This window comes from Fusarium phalaenopsidis (genome assembly GCF_050370095.1).
Source record: "Fusarium phalaenopsidis strain FUZ10S chromosome Unknown contig_32304, whole genome shotgun sequence".
NCBI lineage: Eukaryota > Fungi > Ascomycota > Sordariomycetes > Hypocreales > Nectriaceae > Fusarium > Fusarium phalaenopsidis.
In genome coordinates, this window is record NW_028145404.1 from 1,521,181 (window position 1) to 1,543,110 (window position 21,930).

The 21,930-nt window shown below is 53.7% G+C and overlaps 5 protein-coding genes across 5 annotated transcripts; 3 read left to right on the forward strand and 2 right to left on the reverse strand.

The window, feature by feature from the left end:
• Positions 1-319: 319 nt before the first annotated feature.
• LRP88_09772 (pyrroline-5-carboxylate reductase dimerization-domain-containing protein) lies at positions 320-1,485 on the reverse strand (the record flags this gene model as incomplete). Its single annotated transcript, XM_083246250.1, has 2 exons — positions 320-1,272; positions 1,410-1,485. The coding sequence occupies 2 exons, from the start codon at positions 1,483-1,485 to the stop codon at positions 320-322; spliced, it is 1,029 nt and encodes a 342-aa protein (XP_083097363.1).
• Positions 1,486-2,767: 1,282 nt separating this feature from the next.
• Positions 2,768-3,672, forward strand: LRP88_09773 (CTD kinase subunit gamma CTK3-domain-containing protein; the record flags this gene model as incomplete). The annotated part of the gene is made up of 3 exons (XM_083246251.1): positions 2,768-2,923; positions 2,978-3,154; positions 3,235-3,672. The coding sequence occupies 3 exons, from the start codon at positions 2,768-2,770 to the stop codon at positions 3,670-3,672; spliced, it is 771 nt and encodes a 256-aa protein (XP_083097364.1).
• Positions 3,673-4,111: 439 nt separating this feature from the next.
• Positions 4,112-4,737, reverse strand: LRP88_09774 (mitochondrial 54S ribosomal protein bL12m; the record flags this gene model as incomplete). The annotated part of the gene is made up of 2 exons (XM_083246252.1): positions 4,112-4,438; positions 4,519-4,737. 2 exons carry the CDS (start codon positions 4,735-4,737, stop codon positions 4,112-4,114), a joined length of 546 nt encoding a protein of 181 aa, XP_083097365.1.
• A 689-nt stretch (positions 4,738-5,426) lies between these two features.
• LRP88_09775 (AAA family ATPase midasin) lies at positions 5,427-20,216 on the forward strand (the record flags this gene model as incomplete). Its single annotated transcript, XM_083246253.1, has 1 exon — positions 5,427-20,216. The coding sequence occupies one exon, from the start codon at positions 5,427-5,429 to the stop codon at positions 20,214-20,216; it is 14,790 nt and encodes a 4,929-aa protein (XP_083097366.1).
• Positions 20,217-20,941: 725 nt separating this feature from the next.
• Positions 20,942-21,670, forward strand: LRP88_09776 (uncharacterized protein; the record flags this gene model as incomplete). Its single annotated transcript, XM_083246254.1, has 2 exons — positions 20,942-20,997; positions 21,166-21,670. The coding sequence occupies 2 exons, from the start codon at positions 20,942-20,944 to the stop codon at positions 21,668-21,670; spliced, it is 561 nt and encodes a 186-aa protein (XP_083097367.1).
• Between the last annotated feature and the right edge of the window lie 260 nt (positions 21,671-21,930).

Here is a 21,930-nt window from a genome sequence, read left to right on the forward strand (position 1 = left end):
CAATGCAACCTAACCTAACAAACAACCCGCGTTAACAAAAGTGAGTGTTGCTCCGAAAAACATTTCGCAAGGCCTGCCAAGTGCTGATCAAATTAAGGGAAAAAGATGTGTCAGAAGAATCAGGGCCAAGCTCTGGCCGCGACTCTTCGGCCGGCTTTGGCTCCGATTCTTCGATTTGTGTTTGTGTTGGCTTGAGATCCTCGACCGGTTCAGTGACATGGGGGTCTTCTTGAGCTGGTTGTGGCTGAGACTCAGGGACCGGAGTGGGCTGAGGCTTCTCCTCTACAGACTCTGGCCCATCGTCCCGGTCGTGGTTTATTCATTGCAGACTTGAAGGGCCGGGGAATCTTGTTCCATTCACACCCTCAACTCCCTTTCCGAGCTGACTCGCCACAACGGCGGATTCCCGCACGGCTCTTGAGACGGTGCCGCGGACTCTGCCCTCCTCCATGACCAGAACTCCACCGATGGTGCAGCCTCCCGAGGTGCAGACCTTTTCCCGGAGCAGGGCCGGGTGCTCGCCGTTCTGGACCAGGCCGGTCATGCCCCTCATGGACTGCACGGCCATGCGCTGGGCGTCATGGCGGGGAATTCCCATGGCGACGGCGCCGTCAATGGCGGCTTCTAGCACAAGCGCGAAAAAGGCCGGGCCGGAAGCGCACAAGGCTGTTGAGGCATCCATGTGCTGGGCAGGGAGGTAGACGACATCGCCAATGCGCTTGAAGATCCAAGTGACAAGGCTCTCGGTAGCACAGTCAAGAGGCGGGCTGCTGGTGGCGACAACGGTCATGGACTCGCGGATCACAGCAGCAGCGTTGCACATGGCCCGGACGATACGGCAACGGCCGTCCTCGTTGGGGTCCTTGGAGGGCACGGCGCCGTGGAGGGCAATCTCAATGTCCTCAACGGTGACACCAGTGCAAACGCTGATGAGTAGCTTGCCGTGCAGGGCCTTTGCGATGCCGGGTTCACTGAGGATCTCCTTGACCATCCAGGGCTTGCAGGTCAGGAGAACGACCTCTGACTGCTGGACGGCGGAGAGGTTGTCGTTGTGGACGACCTTGAGAATGGAAGAGTGCTCCCAGAGAGTGCCCTTGACACGCTTGGCACCGGCAGCAGTGGCCACGCTGGCGATGAAGCGAGAGGGGAGACGCTGGGGCACCTCGTCCATGGGAGTTGAGGCTCCTGACCTGGGAATCTGCAGGGGCTTAGGACCTTGCATATCGGCGAGCGAGTTCAAGATGCCACTGAGGATGGCGACGCCCATGGTGCCTGGTTCATGATCAGCAAGGGAAATTCTCCATGTGCAACGTAGAGGACACAGTATTTGGTGGATCTATACGAGGCTCATGTCGTACAATCCAGCGGTGTGCCGTGCGATATCGCGTATCTCGGGATGGATGACTTACCGCAACCGAGAACAGCCATAGTGAGATCGGTAGGTCCATTTGAGCCGTAAGGCGTGAGAGCCATTGTGTTGGGCATGATTTCTGAGGTGAAGGAGGATATACAGAAGATGTGTAGTGGAGAAAAGCGTAAAAAAGTTTGTATAAAAGGACAGCAGAGGAGGGGGTGTAGAGGTGCGAGATGGAGGAGGAGGAGAGGGAGATGGGAGATGGAGATTCGAGAAGAAAAAGCTGGGGAAATCGAAGGAGAAGAGAGATTTTAAAAGATTTGACGGTGTAAGATGGGCATCGATTTTCTCTTGTTTACGCTTCAATGTACTGTGCTGGTAGCATGGAAAAATTACCAGGCAACGGAAAGGTGCCTTTGCTGCCCAATGCGCGTTCTGCCCCGTCACGGCCCGTATCCATTACCTCTATGGTACCTATACCTGGGCTCTTGGGCTTGGGAGAGAAGAAAAAGAACGCAAATGGATTAAGGGGTAGCAATGCGAGGGCGAGGGGACAGATAGAGACGGGTGCTATTCACGGAGGGTGCTATTCACGGACCTCACCACAGTAAACACACACCTACGCACCGAATGAGAACGGGCGTGCTGGCCTCAGAGTCTCACCACCGCCTCAACCTGTCAGGAGATGAGATGTACTGTATGATGACGGCCATTGCCCGTGCCCCCCAGAATGCGCGACATAACGCTGCCGCTTCTCACCTTTTGGTTCGTTCGCCGTTCCGAATCTTTCCAGACCTGGGCTTCTAGCCTCGTCCGGGCCCTGTAGCCATCGCTCCCCGCGGGTCCTCCCCCCTGAACATGATGCCGATGCCCTCTGAACGCACACACTTAAAACACTTTCACCGGCAGCCTGTTCGGGTTAGACCCATGCGATACACCTTCGGCTAGTCCGGCCCGGGGCTGGGGCCTGTCGAGTCGTGTCAAGGTGCCTGAGAGGAAAAAGGAAAGAAAAAATGGCGCCCGACAATGCGGGACGGTGAGACAGACGTGTCGTGTTATTCCCGTTGGTAGGTACTTGCCTGTTCACTGAGGTGAGGTGAGGTCTCCAAACGGCTCACCTCAGGATGGAGCCCGAGCACAGCCACAACGTGGCACAAGACAAGACAAGAGAAACGCCCCACCGCCAACCTCCATCGACAAATCCCCTTCAGAGCTGTCACAATCTAGCCCTGTCTATCTATCCATGAACCTTGGAGCTTGTCTCGCTAGGTCCTGGTCGTGACAGCTTCATACCTTTGTTTTGCTGTCACCGAGCTTCCGAACTTCCGAGACACTCCACACGCTGTCGCTAAGATTTGCCGTCGAGATTGCTCCCATTCGTTCCGCTAGCTGCCCTCTCACTTACCCTTCACCATGGCCGACCCCTTTGAGGTGCGCATGCGCTTCACCTCCCAGCTCCAACATCTCAACGCCTCGGTAGCATCCGCCCAAAAAGCCGCCCAATATGCCCTCAAGTACAAAGACATGGACGAGGACTTGCACTCCTGTGTCCTTGAGCAGCTCGAACGAGTATGTATCACCATCCATCCACTATGTGGTGTCAGTGCTAACCCAGGTGGCTAGAACAACATGAACACTCGCGCCAATATCATGTATTTCATCGAGCACTTTCTAGACCTGGCGCAGCGTGACGGGCACACAGACTACATTCGGATGATGCAACGTGATATTATTCGTGTCGTCGATGCCGTTGCTCCGGATGATGGGTCTGGCGCTGCTAATGTCAAGGTGGTTCGAAAGGTGAGCTGACCCATGCATGATCCCAATCCCAATACCCCAGATTTTTCTACTCAAGAGACCTTGACTTACACCCATGGAAGGTTCTACAAGGCCTCCAAGGCAAGGGATACTTGGAGTCTCAGACGGTCACCCAGATAGAGGATGTCATCAAGGAGCGAGAGACCAACGCCGACGACCTTGGTCTGGCCTCTCCCAACGGAGACGTCGAGATGACGGATATGCCTCCCTCACAGACCATACCCAAGCCAGGCCGGCGGAGCGCACCTCACCGGCTCGATAAGCGCCAGATTGAGCAGCGGATTGAGGAGGACCGTGAACGCCACAAGCGTGAGCGAGAGAGCATATGGGCCATCCCCAAGGTTGATAATGCAGAGATGAACAGGCTGTGGGAGGACACGAGCGACTTTGGCGAGGACGACGACCGGTTACTGACCGAAGAGCTGGCCGACTTTCGAAAAGAGATGGAAATGCAGCCGGGTTGTCAACACCAACGAGCGGCGAATGGCAACCGTCATTGACTGAAACGTTAATCATACATCTCATATTGGCATTTGGACGGCGTTTGGATTTGGGTTTGCATCGAGGTACTGAAAGAAAAATCATCGATACCCGTCGTTTTGGCAATGGTTTGGTGGGATGGTGACTTAAGCCCATCTCTCGGAGAGTTTGGTTTCTGAAAGCAAAAAAAGTGTATCATCACCGGTGTTATTCAACTGGGCTACTCTAGTTTCCCTATAGTCTTCATCATGAAGTCTTTATCATGGAGCCTTTCATACATCATATACACATCACCCCAACTCAACTACCCTGGAACACCCTGTGATTTGAAGAGCACCCCCCATGAGTCTTTTTGAAGAGGGTAAATGTTGTTAGATACTAGTACAGATGTTTTGTACATGCAATCCAGCCATCTATCGTGCCAAGTCGCTAGTTTCGTCGCCCCAGAGCGAAGCCGCCTTACTCCATCACCACGGTGGCGCCCAGCTCCTTCATGGCCGAGATGATCTTCTCGGCGTCCTCCTTGGGCACGTTCTCCTTCATCATCTTGGGCGCGCTCTCGACAAACTTCTTGCTGTCCACCAAGCTCAGGCCGAGCATGTTCTTGACCTCCTTGATGACCTTGGCCTTGGAGGCGGTCTCGAACCCTTGGAGCTTCAGCGTGAAGAGCGTCTTCTCGGCGGCGGCGGGGGCAGCCTCCTCGGCCTCCTCGGCAGCAGGGGCAGCAGCAGCGGGAGCGGCGGCGGCGAATCCGCCTATGGGCATATCGGGGATGTTGAGCTTGGTCTATATGAGGGTATACCAGGTCAGCGGGGTGATATTGGAGGGGAGCCATTGGAGAGGGCCAATTGAGCGGGGAGGTCTACTTTGAGGCTTGAAACGAGGTCGGAAGTCTCCAGGAGGGTCAGCTGGCTGATCTGGTCGACAATGGCTTCGATCTTGGGGTTGGAGGGGGCCGCCTCGGTCGAGTTCCACCTTCTCGAGGACGCCGAGGCGCGGAGGAACTGTGCGGGTGCCCGGGCGGCGCGGGCGGATCGGAGCTGGCGAGCACAGCTCTGGGCGGCGTACCGGCAAGACATGGCCATTGTGTTGGAGGATTGGGCTGGGGGTTGGCTCAATTCGAGGGTCGGGAGTCGTCGCGTGCGGGCGTCTGAGGGAGCGTCTTGAAGTTTTTCGTAGCTCTCTCGATGGGCCGGCGGGCTAGCGGTTGGGTCACGTGACTTAATGGTCCGTGCATTTGTTCTTGAATGTGGGATGAATTCAACGTCGGCAGTATTAGGACCGTACAATTGCTGAGGAACATAGATATTGAATATTGAATCTTTGTATTTTTTCTGTAAGTATTCTAAATACAGTACTTCTCAATTACATACTGTTTCAATACCAGTGTGGCGAGGGCACTTGAATCTTTCATACAGCACCTCCCTGGGAAAGTCAAGCACAGGCTCAATTTCAGATTCACTCTCAAATACAGGTATACTGTAACTTGAAACATGTCTCCCTCAGCCAAAACAGCCCCGGGCGCATCTTTGCCTTATACCTAGGTAGTTAGGTACCTACCTACCTATTCAGCCTCAAAAAGTTGAAGAGAGGTCAACTGAAGTCAGGGTCCTGACAAAAACGGAATAGCGCCCCCTTGATTGGCCCGGAATTTCATGGCACCTTTTTACCGAGATAAGATAACAGAAAAAAAAAGTCTAGGAGAGCTTGCCTGCCTGTGAATTGAGAGAGGCACCAGCATCGAGAGCAAGAATCGTCAAACACGAGCGCAATCATGGCAATGATTGACGTCTCGCGGCAGAGGAGGTCGCTCCTTGCGGACGCGGCTGTACTGGAACATCTGCCCTCAGAATTACTGGCCCTCATCCAGGACCAGACCTCGACGAAGCTGCTCGACGCCGTGGCAGAGGCTGCTCTCTGCCCGCCACTTACAGAGCGCGTCTTTGCACACTTTGAGCATGTCTTTGCAGACATTTGCTCACGATGGATTCTTAACCCCGGAAACGAGCGACAGCGGATACAAATCTATTCAGCCCTGGCTCGCATTTTGCCTTTTGCCCCTTATCTTTCAACCTTTTTCGAACACTCGTCGTTTGAAAAGCCGACTAATTCACCTTCGCTTCGCCTCCCGCCCCTGAGGCTCAACCAAGATGCCATGCCCCAGGATGAAGAATCTTTACTACAGAGCCTCCTGGTGGCATGGAGACTCATCAGCTTCGACCCTCGGAACTTTGGCCCCCTGACCTCTCCCGCTCTCATGCAGACCTTATTCAAGCATGATAGCATAGCCGTTCGGTACCTTGCTACAAGGATTTTCATCCAGCTCCTCCACGGATCCGACTGGAAGCTCGAGTCTCTCATCCAGGAGCACATTGGCAAGAACGAGGCTATTCTCGCAGACTTTGATGGTAGATTGATTGACTATGGGTTCCTATCCTTGTACGAACAGTCTCGAGTAAAGTCCGTCATTACTCTGCGCCAAGAAATACAAGCAGCGCACGAGGCCGACGGCAATGACTCCCCGTGCTTGCAAGCTCTCACTCCCTACGTTGTCTCCTATGGCAATGTCATCTTGCCCCGACCCCTGGGCCCGGCTGGGGAGTCATCGAATCTCGTCCTTACCCCCACGACTGTCTCTAATTTGGAGCGATTAGCCAGCATGCTTCGCGAGTCTGACCCAGTGCTGCTATATGGCCTTCCTGGTGTCGGAAAGACTGCCCTGGTTCACGAGCTAGCTAAGCAGCTTGGCATGTACTCCAACATGGTGACATTACATCTCAACGAACAGACCGATGCGAAGATGCTCATCGGCCTATACTCGACAGACTCAAAACCTGGAAGCTTTCAATGGCGTCCTGGTGTACTTACGACAGCCGTCCGGGAAGGACGATGGGTGCTGGTGGAAGATCTCGACCGAGCTCCTACCGAAGTTCTGAGCACACTCCTCCCCTTGATCGAGCGAAAAGAACTGCTTATCCCCAGCCGAGGAGAGAGGATACAAGCAGCCAGCAGTTTCCGACTTTTTGCAACCGTGCGAACATCGCGAGGCATGAATGGACGGGAAAACCTGCCGAGCCTCGTTGGAATCCGCTTCTGGCAGACGCTGGGAACACAACCTCTCGCAGCATCCGAGCTCGAGGACGTGGTTGTTCAAACACATCCTATTCTCCGAAAGTTTATCCCTGGAATCCTGGCAGTCTACAACCGGCTCTCTCGGCTCAGCAGCACCCCTGGAGCACTATCCCGAGGCCGCAACGTCATGGACCGCCAAATGACACTACGAGACCTGCTTAAGTGGTGTCGTAGACTTCGGGAATGTCTGGTTGCTGCCGGTTCAAAAACTGGAGACGAGCCCATCAGCGAGACGACCCGAGACTGGATGTTTATGGAAGCTGTGGACTGCTTTGTCGGAAGTTGCCCAGACCAAGAGCTTGGCAAGCAGCTCATCTTTGCGATTGCTGAGGAGATGCACCTCTCCAAAGAACGGGCAGAACACTACATCACTGCCAATATACCCCCTTTGGAAGAGAGCGACAACCAGTTCAGCATCGGTCGAGCAGTGCTGCGGAAGAAGAAGCACTCTAACCGCGTCCAAAAGTCAAAACGACCATTCGCTAGCACAGCACACGCCAAGAAGCTACTGGAGCAAATCGCTGTGGCTGTCAAGTTGAACGAGCCAGTCCTTCTCGTGGGAGAAACTGGTATCGGAAAGACCACAGTTGTGCAGCAGTTGGCTGAGTCTCTTGGACATAAGCTGATCGCTGTCAACCTTTCCCAGCAGAGCGAGGTCGGCGATCTCCTGGGTGGTTTCAAGCCTGTCAACACACGGACATTGGCTATGCCGCTGAAGGAAGAGTTCGAGGATCTCTTCTCTGCAACTGGCATCTCTGCATCCAAGAACCAAAAGTATCTCGAGCAGGTCGGCAAGTGCTTCGCCAAGGGACAATGGTCAAGAGTGTCGAAACTGTGGAAGGAAGCTCCAAAGATGTTCAACAAGATCGTTACCGAACTCGAGCGGGTGCATGCTCAGCAAGCAGAGACACGAAATGGTGACGAGCAGCCGACGAAACGTCGAAAGACGCAGTCAAAGCTGCAAACACTTCGTGATCTTCAACCGCGATGGGACACCTTTGCTCGCAACCTCGAGCAGTTTGACGTCCAGATTTCAGGGGGCTCTGGCAGTTTCGCCTTCTCTTTCATGGAGGGTAACTTGGTCAAGGCTGTTCGCAATGGTGACTGGGTTCTTCTTGATGAGATCAACCTGGCCTCACCGGATACTCTCGAGAGCATTGCAGATCTGTTGACTGGACCTGATGAGAGGCCTTCCATCCTGCTCTCAGAGACTGGCGAGATCGAGAAGATTGAAGCACACCCCAACTTCCGAATCTTTGGCGCGATGAACCCGGCAACCGATATTGGAAAACGCGATCTTCCGGTTGGCATCCGATCAAGATTTACTGAAGTTTATGTTTCGAGTCCAGACAAGGATTTGAAAGACCTCCTTACAATTATCAAGACCTATCTCGGCGGCAGCAGCAGTAAAAACGACCAGGCAGCCGATGATATTGCGCGACTCTATCTCAACACGAAGCGATTGGCCGAGGAGAAGAGACTTGTTGATGGAGCGAATGAGGTGCCCCATTTCAGTCTTCGAACCCTCACTCGGGTCTTGAGTTACGTGAACACTATCGCACCCTACTACGGTGTGCGCAGAGCCCTTTACGAAGGCTTCTCTATGGGATTTCTGACGCTCCTGGATCGAGATTCCGAGAAGATGCTTGTGCCTCTAATCTCCCATCACCTCTTTGAACGACACGGAAATTCGCAGTCACTACTCTCTCAAGCGCCGAAGCACCCCAACGACGGCAAGCAATATGTTCGGTTCAAGAACAAGAGCCGAGACCGACAGTACTGGCTATTCCAGGGCAACGAGACTCCCATTGAACGGGATGACTATATTATCACCCCCTACGTGGAACGCAACCTTCTTAACCTTGTTCGGGCTACCTCTACAAGACGCTTCCCCATCTTGATTCAAGGTCCTACGTCAGCCGGGAAGACAAGTATGATTGAGTACCTCGCAAATTTCACTGGCAACAAGTTCGTGCGTATCAACAACCACGAGCACACCGATCTTCAGGAGTATCTGGGTACCTACATCTCTGGAGCTGATGGCAAGCTGCGGTTCCAGGAGGGTATCCTCGTACAAGCCATGCGCCAAGGCCACTGGATCGTGCTCGACGAACTGAACCTGGCACCAACTGATGTTCTGGAAGCTCTGAACCGCCTGCTTGACGATAACCGAGAACTCCTGATCCCTGAAACCCAGGAAGTCGTTAGGCCTCACGAAAATTTCATCCTTTTTGCAACCCAGAACCCTCCTGGCCTCTATGGCGGCCGAAAGGTTCTGTCAAGAGCATTCCGAAACCGATTCTTGGAGCTTCACTTCGACGACATTCCTGAAGACGAACTGGAGTTTATTCTCCAGCAGCGAAGTCGCAACACTTCGCCACCGGATTGTCGAAGAATTGTGACTGTCTACAAGGAGCTGTCCCGGCTTCGACAAACGAGCCGACTATTCGAGCAGAAGGACAGCTTTGCCACTCTCCGAGACTTGTTTCGCTGGGCATTGCGAGATGCCGATACGCGTGAAGAAATCGCTGCTCATGGATTCATGCTACTGGCGGAAAGGGTCCGCAACCAAGAGGAGCGCATCGCAGTCAAGGAAGTCATCGAGAAAGTCTTCAAAGTCAAGATTGATCCTCAAGACCTGTACTCCGCTACCACCGCGCCAGAGCTCAAGGGAATTAGCCGAAAGGACAACAGTCAGGGTGTGGTGTGGACTCATGCGATGCGACGACTCTATGTTCTTGTTGCCCGAGCATTGCGTAACAACGAACCCGTTCTGTTGGTTGGTGAAACTGGTTGTGGAAAGACAACAGTTGTCCAGCTGCTGGCTGAGGCACTGAAGAAGGAACTTCACATCGTCAACGCCCACCAAAATACTGAGACGGGTGATTTGATCGGTTCCCAGAGACCCGTTCGTAACCGAGGTGCCATCGTCGACGCCCTGGACGTTGACTTGAAGATGGTTTTGCAGACTCTTGGTCTAGATGTGTCTGGCTCGGTTGAAGAACGCCTCGAGCGATACAACACCCTCGATTCATCGGCCAGCGGCAAGGTTCCGCCCGAGATCCGAGAGCGGATAAGCAGCAACGAGACACGAAGCAAGGCCTTGTTCGAGTGGGCAGATGGCAGTCTTGTGGAATCCATGAGGGAAGGCCACTTCTTCCTCCTCGATGAAATCTCTCTTGCCGATGATTCAGTCCTGGAACGTCTCAACTCTGTGCTCGAACCATCAAGAACTCTTTTGCTCGCGGAGAAGGGCATCGACAACTCCTTCGTCGTCGGAGCTGATGGCTTCCAGTTTTTCGCCACCATGAACCCTGGCGGTGACTTCGGAAAGAAGGAACTGTCACCTGCGCTGCGAAATCGATTCACAGAGATCTGGGTTCCTGCTTTGTCGCAGAGTGAAGATATCTACGAGATTGTTAAGACGAAGCTCGTGGGTGACTCAAAGCAACTGGTCGAGGTTATCGTCAAGTTTGCCGCCTGGTTTGGAGACACATTCAGATCAATGGCTACCGCCCCATTCTCTGTCAGAGAGATCCTCGTTTGGGTTCAGTTCATCAACAACTTCCAGTCTGATGAACCCATTGTCTCTCTGGTACATGGTGCCTCAACTATCTTCATCGACAGCATTGGCGCCAACCCTTCTGCTCTGCTGGCCACCGACCCCAAGTCGATCAACCAACAACGGCAAAGCTGTCTCGACAAGCTGAGTGAACTCATCGGAAAGGATGTTTCGTTCGTCTATGAGACACATCCAGAGTTGTCGATGAACGAACAGTCTTTGACAATCGGACATTTCAGCATCCCTCGTTCCTCTGTGGGCGTTGCCGACCCTGGTTTCGCTTTCCATGCACCTACTACTCGTCTGAACGCGATGAGAGTTCTTCGAGCACTTCAGATGCAAAAGCCAATTCTTCTCGAAGGAAGCCCTGGTGTTGGAAAGACAACCCTTGTTGCTGCTTTGTCTCAGGCATGTGGCCAGCCCCTGACCAGAATCAACCTTTCAGACCAGACTGATCTGATGGACCTGTTTGGTACCGATGTGCCTGTCGAAGGTGCTGAGGCTGGTAACTTTGCCTGGAGAGACGCTCCATTCCTCCAAGCTATGCAAAAGGGCGAGTGGGTACTTCTGGATGAGATGAACCTTGCCTCCCAGTCAGTGCTGGAAGGATTGAACGCTTGTCTTGATCACCGAGGTGAAGTGTACATCTCGGAACTGGACCAAGTTTTCAAGCGTCACCCAGACTTCCGCTTGTTCGCAGCCCAGAACCCTCACCACCAAGGTGGTGGCCGAAAGGGTCTGCCCAGCTCTTTTGTGAACCGTTTCATCGTCGTGTACGCTGATGTCTTCTCGGACGATGATCTGAACCTGATTGCCGCGCACAACTATCCCGATATCTCGGCCCCAGTGATCAGCCAGTTGATTCAGTTTGTGTCTCAGCTTGAGCACAAGCTTGCCGTCGAGAAGGCCTTTGGTTCGCAGGGCAGCCCGTGGGAGTTCAACTTGCGTGATGTTCTCCGCTGGTTGAAGCTCCTCAATTCATCCGACCCTCTCCTTCACAATGCTCAGACTGAGGACTTCCTCGACATTATTGTCAGGCAACGTTTCCGATCTGAGCGGGATCGTGAAGAGGTGAACAAGCTCTTCACACTCATCTCTGGTGCTTCGCCGCGACAACACAGCCTATACCACGACATCAACCCGATGTTTGGTCAGGTCGGCCTGGCTCTTCTAGACAGACATCCTAATTCGCAGCCTGAGCGACTTCCCAACATCGACATCGTTCCTCGTCTCTCGGAGCTAGAGTCTCTCATGATTTGCGTCAAGCAGAACATTCCCTGCATTCTGAGCAGTCCCTCTGGCTATGGAAAGTCTGTGCTCCTGGAGCATGTTGCTGCCTTGGCTGGCAAGTCTCTTGTTGTGTTCCCCATGAACGCCGACATTGATACCATGGATCTTGTTGGTGGCTTCGAGCAGGCCGACCCTCTGCGAGAAGTCAACGCCGCGCTTCGAGTCGTCCAGCAGGACCTGCAAAACTCCATCATGTCAGCCGTGCCTGGAGAAGTCCCCGAAGATGCTCTCCATCTCCTTCACTTGCTTGATGGGTTCGCCGGCGAAGTGGACTCTCTGCCTACCATTCAGCGCTGCATTGAATCCCTTCTTGCTGGTATTCCCTCGGACTCTGAAGTAGCAACAGCACTCTCCAAGACGTTGCTTCTCCTTCAGGGCCCCTTGGTGCTGGAGAACCCCCGCTTTGAATGGCTAGACGGAGTCATCGTCAAGGCTCTGCAGATGGGCCAGTGGCTCGTTCTCGACAACGCGAACATGTGCAACGCCTCTGTCCTGGACCGACTGAACTCCCTTCTTGAGCCTAATGGTTTCTTGAGCATCAACGAACACTGTGGACCTGGCGGAGAGCCCAGGATCGTCAAGCCTCACCCCGACTTCCGTATCTTCTTGACAATGGACCCTCGATACGGCGAGCTGTCGCGTGCGATGAGAAACCGTGCCGTGGAGATTCACATTCATACTCCGCCTCCTGAGCGTGCTCCTTGTTATAGCAGGGTCATAGGAGTTGAGAGCAGTCTCCAGCGATACGGCATGTCTCAACAGATTGCCGACTCAGTGCCTGAAGACTCCCGGGTCGTCAACTCTGCTCTCGAGGCCCTTTCGATCAACGATGTGTCTTTGCTTCCTCGCTTCGCCAACACTCTACCAAGCAGTGATTCCGACAAGACTACAATGGCCAAGAGCGTGGGAGAATTGTTGAGCTTCCTCCACTCAACGAACGGAGCTGATGGCGTTAATGCCATCTCCCAATTGTACAATTCCCTCCCTGTCCCTGCCGGACTCACTTCTGCCCAGCCACTGCACCCTCTCAACAACTTTCCGGTTACTCAGCTTCTCCCTGTCCAGAACCAAGCAAGATGGCTCGGTGCAGGCCTCGAGTTTTATCGAGATCTGTACAACCTGCAAAACTCCATTGAGGACCAGCGTCGCCAGGCTCAAGTGAACAAGTTGACCTCTCTCAACCGACTGCAGCGGTCTCTTGTAAGTGACCGCGTGGCGGCTGTGTCCAAGGATTCTACTGTCAAGCTTGCTTCATTCTTGACATCCACGATCAACGCGGCAAAGACATGGCTTGGCTTTGGGTTTGAATCGGCTGACTTGTGGGCGGAACGAGTGCAGATACTCAGAGGTGCCTTGCGCTACCTTGAGCGAACCGTCAAGCTTGCTACAGAGACCGACTTTGATGAGGCCAAGTTCCAGGCACATCTTGCTCAGGGCGCGAACTTTCTGCAGAAGCACCTTGACGCCTTGGACGGTACCCAAGAGCGAGACTTTGTTGTTCACCTTCTCGACCGCCTGGGTAAGGACTTTACTGCCGGCTTCAAGCTGTCCACTGGGTTGAGCATGGAGTTGCTCTGGCATGTTTTCCGACCAACTCCTCTGCCCACAAAAGAAATTCTGGACCGAACACTGGAGCTGGAGAAGCTCGGTACCAGGTTTGACGCTCTGCGATGGAAGGCCGGTGCATCAATTCCTGATCTGTCAAAGGCCATGGTCACTCTCGAGAAGGCCTCTGGAATTCTCAGGGGCGAAGTTCCCAACGCCGATGGGCTTCTCCAAGATCTCACCGCCGAAATTCAGTCTCTTGAAGCCCGAATTGGATCCGATGAGGTCGAGTTGAAGCCCTTCCTAGCTGAGGAGTTTGAAACACTCCGGCAGGTATCGATGCTTCAGTCTTTGACCTCAGGCACTGAACCCATGCCTTTCACCCAGGAACTCCAAGTGCTGTCCGATGTGCCGACAAGATCTGGCATGCTGTTTGCCAGCTCTGATCTTCAAGCAGCACTTCTGCAGTCTGTGGAGAACTTGGTATACCAGAACCAGTTCTCTTGGGATGGCAAGTTTGCGACTTCATTCTGGTTCAAGATGCAGAGTCTGGGATCCGTCAACCTTGGCTCCCTGGCCTTGCTGGAGGCCGAACTTCCAATTGTTGGACGGCAACTTGCAAACCTGAGTGCTGATCTGATGGTTAACACCCTGTCAAGACTGAACGGCGTTCTCCTCAAACTTGTTCTCGAAGTCTTTGGCGCCCATGGTCAGCACCTCAAGGACGCCGTCATTCAAGCTGTTGAGTTGGCTTCTCAAAGCTCAGACAATCCATCAACCAACCTTGACCGTTTCGATGGCCTTGTCTCGAGCATTGAGCCGGAGCATTTCAAGCAGGTTGTCACTGAGCACTTTGTGCCTGTTCTGAAGGCTCTGGCTGCCTCACAGCAAGATGCTCAACGAGAAGCCTACCTCTCGGCATTTGCATGGATTCACTTCAGCATTGGAACCGTCAAGCTGTATGTCCCAGACCGTGTGTTTGACCCCCAAAGCCGCCCAAAGATGGAGCGCGAGTTTCTCCAGGAACTACATGCCCTTCTCCAAGACCGTACGGATACACAGCGGTCGTTTGAGAAGCTGTTTACTGGGCAAGACACAAATGAGCGCATTCGCTTATTGGAGCAAGAAGCAGCTGCCTTGGGTCCGCTGCCCGAGGAGGTTCGGCCCATTTACAGACCTGAGAAATCCGAGCTTAGCGGGCTCCATGCTGAGTTCTCCAATGTTTTGAAGGCCATCACTGGTCCTGCGTTGTCTTCTGCTCTGCAGGTTCTGGATACAAATCCTCTTCAAGCAGCCGAGGAGTTGCACCTTGTTAGAGAAAACGTTCTCAGACTTCTGGACCGACTCTCAGCCCGCTTCGAGGCGTATCAGGATATGACTCGACCTACGTCGAACCTCCTGCGATGTCTCATGGTTGGACTTTCACTCTGTGAGGCTGCGTCGGCTCGTCAACTGGCACCAGCTTCCCAACAACTCTTGGAGCTCGCGCCATTTTTCGGCGGAAGTATGTGGAACCAAACTAGCGGCGACTTCTCATCAAGGAGCTTCGAGTTTCTCACCTACATGAGCACGGTCGTCAGTGTCGAGGGCATCGAAAGCGTCCAGCCTCATGCCCGCGAGCTGGTCTTCCAAAGCTTCCACAACTTCTACGACGAGTGGAACAAGCGACTCGAAGCTGACCGCAAAGAAGAGGCAGCCAAGGGCAGCCTCTACCGCTTCCGAGGTGCTCTAGAAGACGAGGAAGAGCTCGACGCCGAGGAGTTCAATGAGCTGTTCCCTAGCTTCGACAACGAGGATGCTCTCAATGGTCCTCCTGCCAAGAAGCGAGATGAGGTTCGCGATCAGTCGTTGCGGGTTGCACGACTCCACAGAAACATTTTCCTTGATCGACAGGAGTTCCCGGCAGCTGTCAAGGAGGTTTGTCAATCTGTGGGCGACAGGATCACATCCGAAACCATCGACCACAAGAATATCGACCGTGGCCTGACAAGCAAGATGCTGGCTGGCACAATGCTCGTCTTGAACGACAAACTTGATTCTCTGGCCTCATCCATGGTAGACAAGTCTTACAACTTCTACACGGATGCAAACGTTCCCGAGGCCCGCCAGCTCGTCAATCTCATCCACAAGATCAAGGGCAGGTTCCGCGAGCTCCAGCTAGTAGATGAGATTGGACACATGCAACCATTGGCCGATGTTATCCAGGCCTGCGACAAGGTTCTCGAGCTTGTCTACACTGAGCCCCTCGCCAAGATCCTGCCTAAGGTGGAATACCTCCATGGTCATGTCTACGAGTGGCAGTTTGGAGGCTGGGCAAGCAAGGTGCATGGTGTTCTTACTCTGCACAACCTCCTGACTGAGACGGTTATCCGCTGGCGAAGGCTTGAACTTTCCACCTGGGCCAACCTCTTTGATATGGAGGAGAAGAAGTGCCAGGATGACGCCTTTTCATGGTGGTTTGTAGCTTACCAGGTTGTTATTGCTGTTCCTCTCTCCCTGGTTGATGTACCGGATGAGATGCGTGAGTATGCCGGTTCTCTCATTCAGAGCTTGGAGATGTACTTCTCAACGGCGATCGTTGGCCAATATGGAGCTCGTCTAGCCCTTCTCAGACAGCTCCAGAGCCACCTCAACCTTCTCATCAAGGATTACCCGATGCTCGAGGTCATCCTTCACTCGCTGTCCAACTTTATCCAGTACTACTCACGATACGAGAAGGTAATGGGTGAAACAATCCAGAGGGGACGCCTTCCCATTGAGAAGAAGATGAAGGACGTCCTGCTCATGGCGAGCTGGAAGGATACAAACATCAATGCTCTCCGAGAAAGCGCTCGCAAGTCTCACCAGAAACTCTTTAGACTTGTGAGAAAGTTCCGTGGCGTCTTGGGTCAGGAGGCAAAGCACATCATCGAGCAAGGCCTTCCTGACGAAGATGTGCTTCGCGCAGACCGACCTGAAGGAAGTGCTGAGCCTGCTGCTGTACCCCCGCAAGCATTCTCCCATCTTAGCAACACGATGCCCGGGTGGATTACTGGTCACAAGCGGCTTGCCAATGTTTCCAAGACGGTCTCTGTGATGCGGAAGATCTCTCGTACTCCAGAGATGATCAGCGGAGTGCCCCAGATCGTGGACGAGTTCATCTCCAGCCTCAACGAGTCTATGGCTGAGCTTCGCAAGGAAACGCCGCCGTTCTTGACTGACGAGAACAAGGATCAGGTCAAGCACCTCAAGACAAGAAAGCGAAAGCTGTTTGCGGACACGTTGCGAGACCTTCGCCAGATGGGCCTGAAGTACAACCTAGGACAGGACAAGCTGGCCCAGCAGGATTCGCTATCTCTTGTCCTCTCAAGAATCCAGCCCGTGCAGCTTTGGGACAACAAGACTGAGGAGGCAATCGATTACCACCTGCACAAGATTCTGGATCTTGCCCCGAAAGCCAGGGCTGCCGCCAGAGACCACTCGGAGGACCTTACAGGCGCCGAGGTTGGACGAAGTATTGGCTTTGTCGAAGGCATGCTTGACTTCCTTCTAAGCCAGAGAAACTTGATTTCGGCCGGGGCATCTTCTTTGTTGTCGCTCAAGAAATCGACGGATCAGTTCAATAACCTGGGTCGTGTCCAAGACAACAACACTCTGACCAAGAAAACCACCAAGTCCAACTGGACTCAGCTCCTCCCTTGGTTGGTTCATATTCTCCAATTCTCTATCCGCTTGATCGAAATCCACGAGAAGTTGGGACAATCGAAGCATGTCCGAGTTCTTGAGCAGTTGAAGTCGTGGTATGGACGATTCGAGTCACTCCATACCTCCACCTTGAGCTTCAGCCAACTTCCAGACCGTCTTTCCTCCGAGGCAGTCGTACAGGCTGAAACAAGCTTCTCCAATGAACTCGCTAGTTTCCGGGGCGTCATTGTGGAGCTAATCTCGGAGGAACCCAAGCTCTCTTTTGTATTCAGGCAACTCAACGGTTGGACTAGGGCTACCGAGGAGAATGTCAGCTTCGCAGCCAACGATGTGGAAGTTGCTACCTTTGCCAATGCTATTTCGACACTTTGCGACAAGATACTAGTCGCTATCGAGACTGCACAGAAGGCTGCCCGATCCATCCCCAGAAAGGAGGATGAACCCGCCTGGCTCACCGCCCACAGCGATGGGTTTGCGAATCTTTTCAAGAAGCTGCGCATTGGAGAAGTCGAGAGAAGCGTTTCTAGCTGTATCGAGATGATGCAACACATCGACATGAGCCAAAAGCACTTGAGCCAAGCAGCCATGAGTCTCATGGCTATTGCAAACCCAATCTTGGCCGAGTATGTTGAATTTTGCCAGCAGTCTCTGGTGCAGGTTGTTGACCTTCACGGAGCGGTCGCACACATGGCCTACAACATGACAAAGGCCTTTACTCAGATAGCGTCTCAAGGATTCTGTACACCTCATGAGAAGTCGGACGAAACTTCAGGAGAATCCGGCAAGGTGGAGTCTGGAACTGGTCTTGGCGACGGAGAAGGTGCTGAAGACATCAGCAAGGATATCCAACCCGACGAGGACCTGTCTGAACTTGCTCAAGAGGCCAACAAGGAGGAGAATGGCGAAATGGAAGACGAGAAGGATGCTGTGGACATGGCAGACGAAGAGCTGGAGGGAGAAATGGGTAGCGTTGATGGAGCTGAAGATGACGAGGAAGGTTCCAAGAACGGAGACGAGGAAGAGGAGGAGAATGAAATGGATGAAGAGGCCGGTGACGTAGATGATCTTGATCCCACAGCTGTCGACGAGAAGATGTGGGACGGAGATGATGAAGAAAAGGCTGAGAAGGATCAGCAAGGAGAGAAGGCCAAGGGCCAGAAGAAGGACGATGAGCAGATGGCTGCCGACGAAGACGCCAAGAAGCAAGAGGGCGAAGAAGAGCCTGAGGCGGACGATTCTAGCGAGCAAGATGCCGAAGAGGCTAGCGCCGAAGAAGAGGACGTTAAGACTCAGGAGCAGATGAACAAGCAGGACCAGACTGCCCAGGAGAACGACACCCTGGCTCTTCCTGAGGATATGGAACTGGACCTGAACGATGAGCACGAGTCAGCCTCAGACAGCGACGACCTCGATGCATTGTCTGACATTGAAGAGGAGAAGCAAGAGCCCGAGGACCAGGAGATGGGTGACAATGAGGAGGATGAGGCAGATGACGCTGCTGCCCAAGCTCAGCTCCAGGAGGAAGCCGGAGATGAGGCTGAGGTTAAGGAAGAAGAAGAAGAGACACCCGAGGAGAAGGTTGGCGGTAATGATGAAGTGCAAGAAGATGTTCAGCCAGAGGAAGAAGAGAAGGCTGAAGAGCAGGAAGAGGCCACGGACCAGACTCAGCCGCCCAAGGACAACTCTACGGCTGACGCTGACAACGCGGCGCCGAGCGACGTCAAGAGCTCCGGCCAAGACCAGAATGCCGAATCGATGGACGTTGACGACAACTTCCAGAACAACGCGGCCCAGCAAGAAGATGGCGAGATGGGAGAGGCTGCCGCGGATCAAGACACCAGCGCAGGAAACAAGGGTTCGATGTCACGGTCAAAGGAAGTCCTGGATAGGGCTGAGCAGGAGCAACAAGACAAGGACGATTCGGCACGCAGCGATCCGTTTAAGAAGCTCGGCGATGCTCTTGAGCGATGGCATCGACAGCAAGAGGACATCAAGGATGCTGAGCCTACAGAAAAGGACGAGCAGAATGCGCCTCAGGACCCCAACGCTGATCAGAGTCGACGAGAGTTCCAGCACCTCCAGGATGACAACACTGCCGCGGATACACAAGCTATGGGAACGGCAGATGATGATCAGGTCCAGCCTATCGATGAGTCCATGGCAATCGATGAGGAAAAGCAGGATCCTACGAGCCGCTTGATGGATGAAGAGAAGGAGGAAGAACCTGAGCAGGACCCCGACAAGATGGACATGACTGATCCAGCTGAAGCGCCAGATGCGAACAAACAAGACCAAGACAAGGACCAGGATGACACACGTTCCGGAGTCAAGACACGACAGGGCAACTATAATCGTGAGCTCGAACCAGAAGAGCAAGAAGCGCAGCTGGCAGAAGAGGATGAAGATGAAGTTGAGATCCAGGAGGCATCTACGCAACTCTCCACAACGCACATTTCGGACGAGGAGCGACCACTCCGAGACTTTGGTGAATCTATGCACCAGTGGACCGAGTTCCAGACCAAGACTCACTCTCTTTCTCTGGCCTTGACATCTCAACTACGACTGATCCTCACACCATCGCAGTCGACCAAGCTCTCAGGAGCGTTCCGCACTGGCAAGCGGCTCAACATCAAGCGCATCATCCCTTACATTGCATCAAGTTACAAGCGAGACAAGATCTGGATGCGACGAAGCATCCCTACAAAGCGCACTTACCAGATTCTGCTCTGCGTCGACGACAGTAAGAGCATGGGTGAATCGTCCTCGGGCACCCTGGCAATGGAGTCTCTGGTGATGGTGTCGCGATCGCTTACAATGCTCGAGGCCGGCCAAGTGGGCGTCATGGGCTTCGGCAGCGACGTCTTTACGGCGCACGGCCTGACGGAGCCGTTCGCCTCGGACGCGGGAGCCAAGGTTCTGCAAAAGTTCAACTTCTCTCAGGACCGCACCGACATTGCGCTCCTGATCCAGCGTACTATCGAGACGTTCAGGCTGGCGCGGCAGCAGGGAGGCGGCGGCTCGGACCTGTGGCAACTAGCTCTGATCCTGTCTGACGGTCTGACGCCGTCTTCAGCTCACGAGGGCATCCGGAGGCTGCTCCGCGAGGCGATGGAGGAGCGCATCATGATCGTCTTCATCATCATGGACGACACGGGCAAGAAGAAGGGTGACAGCGTGCTCGAGCTCAAGGAGGCCAAGTTTGTGCGCGACGGCGGCGAGAGTAGGGTGGTGATTGAGCGGTACCTGGACACGTTCCCCTTCCAGTATTATCTCATTGTTCATCATCTCGAGGAACTGCCCAGCGCTTTGGCTGGACTGCTTCGGACGTGGTTCGCCGAGGTTAACGCTTAGACTGGAGGGAGTGTCGGAGAGAGGCCGAGAAGCATTGGAAGCATCATATTATGGAGTTGAAGGCGTTTGGTTTATCTGTTGATTGTTTCAAAAAAGAAAGAAAGCATTGTATTGGCTGGGCATAGAATGGATGTTAGACAGGCAATATTCCAATTTGATAAAAGTAATTGTTGTTTTAAGGGGTAATTACACATGTTGATAACTTTGATGCAAATGTTCCGAAGCCATGAACTTGGGAACTCTCCCGCCATGATTCCATTCCAGGGGCTCATCCCCTGACCATTCAGCGCCCTCTTCCACTACAAACTGACACCTGCTCATGCCGTCAGACCCCGCTAATGCAGTGCACCCCGCTCACATCCGCTGCCCCGCGCCCAGAAACACCATCTGGGAAAGAGCCAAAGCTCCAATCTCCATCCTTTGGGCCTCGACTTTTCCAATGTCTCATCAACCGCAGCTCACCTGAGACCCTGGAACTCTAAAGAAAAAACCCTGACGATCACAGCCCCTTCCTTGGCGATGCGCTTGTCCCCAGCTCCTTTAGGTCGACGTGGTATATCTCAGCTCGCTCTCGGATTGCGAGCTGTAAGGGCAAACACCATTGGCAATCTGAGCCGCAGTTCGAACTTCTCTCCAATTGATACCCGTCGTCCTCGATACGTTACACGACAGCTTCGCGAAATGTCTTCGACGCCGGCGCAGCTGCGCTTCAGTGAGTTTACTGGATGGACTGGCGTGCAATTGAACTGACAGAGTGTGACAAAGAGAACCCCAAGATCTTGTACGTCGGACGCTGAAGCGAGATCGATTGGAAGAGAGGTCAACTAACGCAGCTTGACTGTCAGTGTCTGCGATATCCAAGACAAGTTTCGCAATGTCATCTACGAGTTTGACAAGATGTACACTCCCCTCCCACTTACCAATCCGACACAGCTAACGATAATCCAAGAGTCCTCACGACGCAGAAGGTCCTCAGCTTTGCCAAAGCCCTCTCCATCCCCGTCGTAACCACGACCCAAACATCAGCCAAGCTCGGTCCCACGGTTCCCTCTCTCGCCGAGCTACTCCCCTCGCCGCCGCATGACAAGACGCGATTCTCAATGTTCATCCCCAGCGTGGTTGCCGACCTCGCCCCCGGCTCCGAGATCGCCCTCGTCGGCATCGAGTCCCACATCTGCATCACCCAGACGGCGCTGGACCTGCGCGATGCTGGACACAAGGTGTACGTGCTCGCAGACGGCGTGTCGAGCTGCAATCCCGGCGAGGTGGGCGTTGCGCTGGATCGGCTGCGCGCCGAGCCCGGCATCACCGTCACGTCAAGCGAGAGCTGGATGTACGAGTGCGTGGGGGACGCGTCGCATCCTGCCTTCAAGAGCCTGATCGGGGTCGTCAAGGGGTCAATGGCTGATACCAAACAGGTCTGGCAGTCGTTGCCTCCTGGTTCCAAGATTTGAAAGAGAAGGCCAGGGGTAGTAGATACCATACCACATCACGCATCATAAGTTAACATATAGCCAAGTATTACGCCCAATTTTTTGAATTGTTTTTGAGTAAAGGGACCCGAGGGAAACCCTTGCCCTTTTTATTTCTTTGTCTGGTCATTTCATTACGTCGAACCACCATTATCATTATCATCCCCCGTTTTGACCTGAGGGCTTGCCTCGATTCCGATATGCGAATCTCCTCCTCTACACCTCTAACCCTCCGTGTATTC